A 6466-nucleotide genomic window follows, 5' to 3' on the forward strand; every position below is an offset into this window, starting at 1 on the left:
CCAATTCCAAACTCTTGATGAATTCTTGATCAAAATAACATGTGAAGATCATGGGGATCCATATATTATGCTTAGAGCCATAGTAGATCATTCTTAGTTGAGCTCCTTGCATTGAGGGTCTTAAACCCTATATGTGAGCTTGATGAATCAAAGGTGAGCACATGCCCTACCTACAAAAGAGTTAGTTTATACAAAGACATATTTTTGGTATTTTGGTTAGTAAAATGATAAAATTACAAAGTATGATACAATCACATGATGCTTGGTGATCTCTACCAATGTAAACCCAATGAATGAGGGGTAAGGAGGATGCCAAGTTGTGATCCCAATGCCAATGCATAGTATGAGGGATCTTAGGGTCAAAATTGGGGTCTTACAATTAGTTAATATGTTATTGTGATGATGTTGAAAACGTGGAAACTCCATGATGAAACTCCAAGTTTATATGTTTTTGATGGTGATGAAACTCCAAGTTTATATGTTTTTGATGGTGATGAAACTCCAAGTTTATGTGTTGATGTGTTATTATGTTGTTGAGATGATGATGAAAATGAGAAAATTCCATATTTGATGTGTTATTGTGATAATGATTAAATTGAGGAAACTTCATACTTTATGTGTTGTTTTAATGATGATGAAAATGAGGAGTTGTTAACAACGATTGGTTTATGTGTTACTGATGATGATGAAACTCCAAAGTTACGTGTTGTTGTGTTTTTGTGATGATGAAGAAACTCCAAAGTTACGTTTTGTTGTGTTTTTGTGATGATGGTGAAAATGATGGAGTTGTTCCGTTGTTGATAATGATGAAACTCCATAAAATTTATGTGTTGTTTTGTTGTTGTGATGATGATGAAATGAGAAAAATCCATAGGTTATGTGTTGTTGTGATAATGATTAAAATGAGGAAACTCTATAATTTATGTGTTGTTGTGTTGTTGTGATGATGATGAAAATAAGGAGTTGTTAACAAATATTGGTTTATGTTTTGTTGATCATGATGAAACTCCAAGTTTATGCGTTGTTGGGATGGCGATGCAAATGACGAAGTTGTTCTGTTGTTAATGGTGATGAAATTTTATGATGAAAATCCAAGTTATTGTTGTTGTGTTTTTGATGATGATGAAATTCTACTGGTTTATGTATTTGCCATGGCAATGTAATAACAAAGAATTAAATGGTCAAGTGGTTGACTGCCTTGCCTCTGACCTTTAGCACTTGTTATTGAATCTCGTTGGTGGTTATTTTGTTTTTTTTTTTAAGTTTAAATTTTGAATTGTTTAGTAAAGATATTAAAATGAAAAAAAAATATGTGATTAAAAAAATACTACCTCAGTTCCTTTATATGAGACAACTTATTTTTTTAGGTTCATTGAATAACCAATGTATTTAGTCGGTTTATAGACTAGATACATTGATTATTCAATGAATCTAAAAAGTGAGTTGTCTTTTATATAAAGGAACGAATGTATTAGTAATTAAAAACAATGTCACTAAAAATCATTTAAAAAAATCACATGGCAGTGCCACCTCATTTTTTCCTGGTGATTGAGTTTGATGAGGGGCTAAAAAAGAGATTCTTTACAAGGTAAAGAGTGCCAAACTTTTTTTACATGATTTTTTAAATATTGCTCGTATGGCTGGGGAAATAGGTATCAACCATTGTTAAAATGAAGGAAGTCTATGAAGTATTCTGTTGAAGTTAAACTAAGGGATTTCAAAAGAGAGATATTTGAAATTTCTCTACATTATTATACAATGTAAATGTCAAATTGATTATTATTAATCTTTCAAAATTTGCAAGTTGGTATCCTAAGTTTTTGAAAATTTCAAATTTACCTCCTATATATTTTTTTTTGTTGCAAATTAGGCCTTAATAAGTTTAAAAATTTACAAATCAATCATTTTTAAATTTTCAAAAAGTTTAAATTGGTCTATATTTCTCATATTTTAAATTTTATCCATTTAAGAAAATAGAAAAATTACCAAAAAATCAACGCTAAATAATTTTAATACTACTTCAAAGCAAAAGAATTAAAACATTAATGAATTCCAATTAAATACTTTAAATTGCTTAAAATTTAAAATTTATTAAAAATTATCAATCACTTCATCCAAACACACCATTAGAGAATATCAACTTGATCTTCTTGAGAGGATCGATCCATTGAATTAAAGCTTGGAGTTGATAGAGAAAATTGATGTTTGCTTGAGTACTTAGACCATAGAACATTCACAATATATACTAGAGTGCGTCACAATGATGCGAACCTGGAGAATGCTTCAACAAATACAAACCAATATTTTTAATGATTATTTTGTTAGATAGGCTCTTCCATATTCTTTTAACATACCATAGTATAATTTGTAAAACTTCTATTGGTTTCATAGATGAATAAAATCAATATAGATAGTTGTAATGTAATTGTACAATTCTCAACTGGTCAATACATAAGTGACTAATCAATGGATAGCACTTAAGCATAACAATTTATTTTTTAATTGCCTAATAGATAATATGTCATTGTACATTTGCCAAGAGATTTAGTACCTCATGGAAAAGTAAAGATAAAGAAAAAAATTAAAAGAGCTGATAACACAACAAAGAGCATAAAAGAGATCCAACCTAGAATCATTCAAGTCTTTTCCACCAAACCATTTCCTGCCAAATCTTCCGCTAACTGAATTACATGTAGTCACCAACAAAGAACTCACAAACATTCCCATAGAGTTTGAACACCAAGACAATGAAGTACTAATACTTCTCATACTTTCAGGTGCTTCTAAGTAGAAAAATTCAAGCATTCCTCCCACAGTAAATGTATCAGCCAGCCCTAATAAAATATATTGGAACAATAACCAAAACACAGAAAGTGCATTTCCTTTCTTGAATGCTTCAAGCCTTTTATATTCAATGATGGAAGACACAAACATTGATATTGATACTAGTGCTAATCCCATTCTCATCCTAAATAGTGGTTGGTAGATTTTGTTGTTTGTTGTTGTGCCATTATTTTTGTTCATGCGTTTCGATTGTTCAAGCAAGATTATGAATGTAAGTGATATAATAAGTGGAGCAAGTGCTAAACATTGTGTAGGAATTATGACATCGAGTATCTTTCTATTCATGAGATTCCCTTGTTGAATTGAGAATGTTAAGAGTTGTGCAACACAACAGTTCATCATGATTGCTGTGAGAAAGATTGGGAGAAGTCCTATGAAAGTTTTTGTTTCCTTAACTTGAGCAACACTAATGTTTTGGTCCATCAATGCTTTGTTCAAAAACCTAAAAAAAAATCACAACATTTTATGTTATCATGTGATTCTTAGTATCTATTCTATGAAAACTAAACATTGCATGCACTAAACTACACTAGAAGTATTTCCATTGTGTAATTATGAAGGTTTAAAACTAAAGATCTTACTTGAATTTATCATGGGATTGTTCCTTGGTAAGTAATTGTTCTGTGATATCATGATTCAAATTTTCAGTAGTTGAGACCTTTGTATTTTTCATTGAAGCAACAAGTACCTTGAAACATAAAACATAAAATATAAGTAACATTCCTCTATCACTATACTTCAATAAATAAATAAATGAATAAAATTTTAGAATTTTTATCTGCTTCAAAAATATCATTACCTGAACGACCCGAGTCATAGGACTTCCAGCAGGGCGTCTATATCTATAGAATGAAAATCCAGACAAAAGAACGCACAGTGCTAAAGTTGAGAGGAAAATCATTATTATAAAACTTGTACTCCATCCATATTTTTGTTCAAGTGAAACCATAACACTTGTAGCAAAAATACCTCCTATGCATATACTAAAAAAATACCAACTGAAGTAAGAGGAAATAAGGCTCTTGTTGGTTTGATCAAGTTGATCAGCACCATGTACAGCCAAGGTAGATCTGATTCCACCAATTCCTATGGCTACACTGTAAAGTCCGGTGTAAAGATAAAGTGCCTGAATATATGATGGTGTTTTATTTTCTAATGGTTGCAAATTAGGGTTTTGTGTTTGATATGTAAGCATGAGTAGTCCCTGCATTACAAAATGGAGAGTAGATAAAATTAAAATTTAATATATTACATTATAATATAAAAAGATTCATATAATAGAAAAATATTAAAATATATGAACGTGATTTAGTTTGATTTTAAATTAATTATTAATATTTGATTTAATGTTCAATTTTTATATATTAATTTATAATTTTATTTGAATGGATTTGAATTTAAATATGATATATAAAATTGATACATAGAATAGAAAAGAGAAAATGAGATATTCATACCATAAGTTGTAAACCACAAGAAAATACACATATAGTGAATCTTGTTAGGTAAGAGTCACTAATAAACCCCCAAATAATGCTCAGTCCAAAAGCCGTTCCCATGCAGTTGGTAACCATATTTGAAGAATCAGCAGCTGAATAATGCATCGACTTGAAAAAGTAATCGACTAAGGTCTGTGCATTGCCATTGATGATCAAGCTCTGCATTATCTCTACAACTGCACTCATAAAAATGGACATTTTTTGCTTTGTTAATATTGATCATGTCATAATTATATTTGTACTTGTTTGTGACTAACTCTTACTAAATTATATAATTTATTTAATCAATAGTTTAACTAGTGGTTGTATTTGGAGAAAGTATATGTAACTTTTCTAAATTACTTTTTAATTTTTTTACAACTTTTTATATTAATAAAATAAATCTTTTTACTATCTACAAGATAAGATATAATTAAATAAAAGTTGATTGTAAAATGGACATAAAAAAGAGTATAAAATGGATCTCATCAAATTTCCTAAAAAAAGTTAGAGCAACACTCATAAAATTACAAAAAGAAACTCTAAATATTTCATTTTCAACTTTATAAATGATTTATTAATATAATTTACTATATAATATGTACATAAGTAATCGATCTAAATGACTATTTATCATCAAACTGCCTAAAAATCAATTTGGAAAACCAATAAAAATAAAGAAACCAAAATTATATTAAAACTTTAAATCAATAAAATTTGTCCTACCACATGCAATGAAAGCAGCTATTATTCCACCATGCTTTTTTCGATCTGCTGTCCTGCCTTTGTAATCAGTATATTTGCCAATTTCAATATTGCTAGCTTCTGGATCCTATAAATATTTGAAATTATGTCAAAGAAAATAGCTACAAATTTCACAAAATAAAGAAAAAAAAATTAAGCATAAGTTTAAATCCCACTATCATACAAGACAAATTACCTATAGAATAAAATTTGAAAGCCAAAGAAAAACGAAACATACCATGGAGAAATGACGGATTATAGTTTTTGTACTCAATATGAGTTTTGTTATGAAGAGACAATATATATTGATGCCTTGCAAAAAGATGAGTTTAAATAAGAGGAAAAAAAACATCATAGCAACAAGATTCATTGTATCAGTTACAGCTAATTACTCTCTTTTTCAAAAGTACTTTTTAATTTTAAAATTCCATGAATCATAATTTTGATATAAAATAATATATTTTTATTTAAAAACATTAACTTTTTTTGAAATAATTAATTGTTTTACATTATAATATAAAAATATTCATATATATATATTAGAAAAAAATTGAAAACTTATTTTTTTAATCATTTTATTAAATACTAATTAATAAAAAGTATTAATAAATATCAGACTTTAATTAATTATTTCTTTCTTTACTGTTGACTAAAGATACATTGATCCTAGGAAGAAGTGATAAAGCATTAAGTTCAAGTGACATGCATCCTATACTATATTTTTAAATTTTAAAAGAATACAAAATTCAATATCATATATCTATTTGAATACTATATTTTTTTTTATTCAATTTCTAGCTAGTCTTTCATATTCTTTATTTTTGGTTAAGAAGTTTATTGACTGAAATTTTATATTTAAAAGTGAATAAGTGACAGATCGCAAATTTAAACACGCGTTTTTAGATGTGATATCACTTCACAACTATCAATTGAGTTGCTTTAATAGGATAACAATCATTCACATTCTACTAGGAGAGAATATAGAAAAATAATAGAATTCATAGTTTATCGCTACAAATTTCACTTCTGAAAACCATATTTTGATTGCACATTAACAATATCCAAGACCTGCCTTGAGCAAGGACAAGATGATCCTTAGCCTAGGGCCTTCAAATTAAGGGGCCTCATTTTGTTTTAAAAAAAGAGAAATATATATTTAATAATCTCTTAAATAAATTATAAAATAGAAAATAAATATGATTTTGTCATTGGTCAAGCAGTAGGAGATTGATTTTTAAACGCGGTTGTAAAGGTTGTGAGTTCAATCTTCTTTTTATACTTTTTTAGATGTGGTCATTGTAAGTCTCTTGCTTATGTAAGAATATTCTCTTGTTTAAAACTTCTACCATAACTAGTTTATAATTTTAATTTGATAATTTTCATTTGTGAAAAAATTTATA

At 28.0% G+C, this 6466-nt stretch overlaps 1 protein-coding gene across 1 annotated transcript; it reads right to left on the minus strand.

Annotated features, from left to right (window-relative positions):
- Positions 1-2392: 2392 nt before the first annotated feature.
- LOC127073741 (protein NRT1/ PTR FAMILY 4.2) lies at positions 2393-5429 on the minus strand. Its single transcript, XM_051014943.1, has 6 exons — positions 5305-5429; positions 5049-5154; positions 4302-4519; positions 3644-4048; positions 3426-3532; positions 2393-3286 (listed from the first exon to the last, which is right to left on the minus strand). The coding sequence occupies exons 1-6, from the start codon at positions 5419-5421 to the stop codon at positions 2545-2547; spliced, it is 1695 nt and encodes a 564-aa protein (XP_050870900.1). The 5' UTR covers positions 5422-5429; the 3' UTR covers positions 2393-2544.
- Positions 5430-6466: the final 1037 nt, after the last annotated feature.

Source organism: Lathyrus oleraceus, chromosome 1 (genome assembly GCF_024323335.1).
Source record: "Lathyrus oleraceus cultivar Zhongwan6 chromosome 1, CAAS_Psat_ZW6_1.0, whole genome shotgun sequence".
Classification (NCBI taxonomy): domain Eukaryota; kingdom Viridiplantae; phylum Streptophyta; class Magnoliopsida; order Fabales; family Fabaceae; genus Lathyrus; species Lathyrus oleraceus.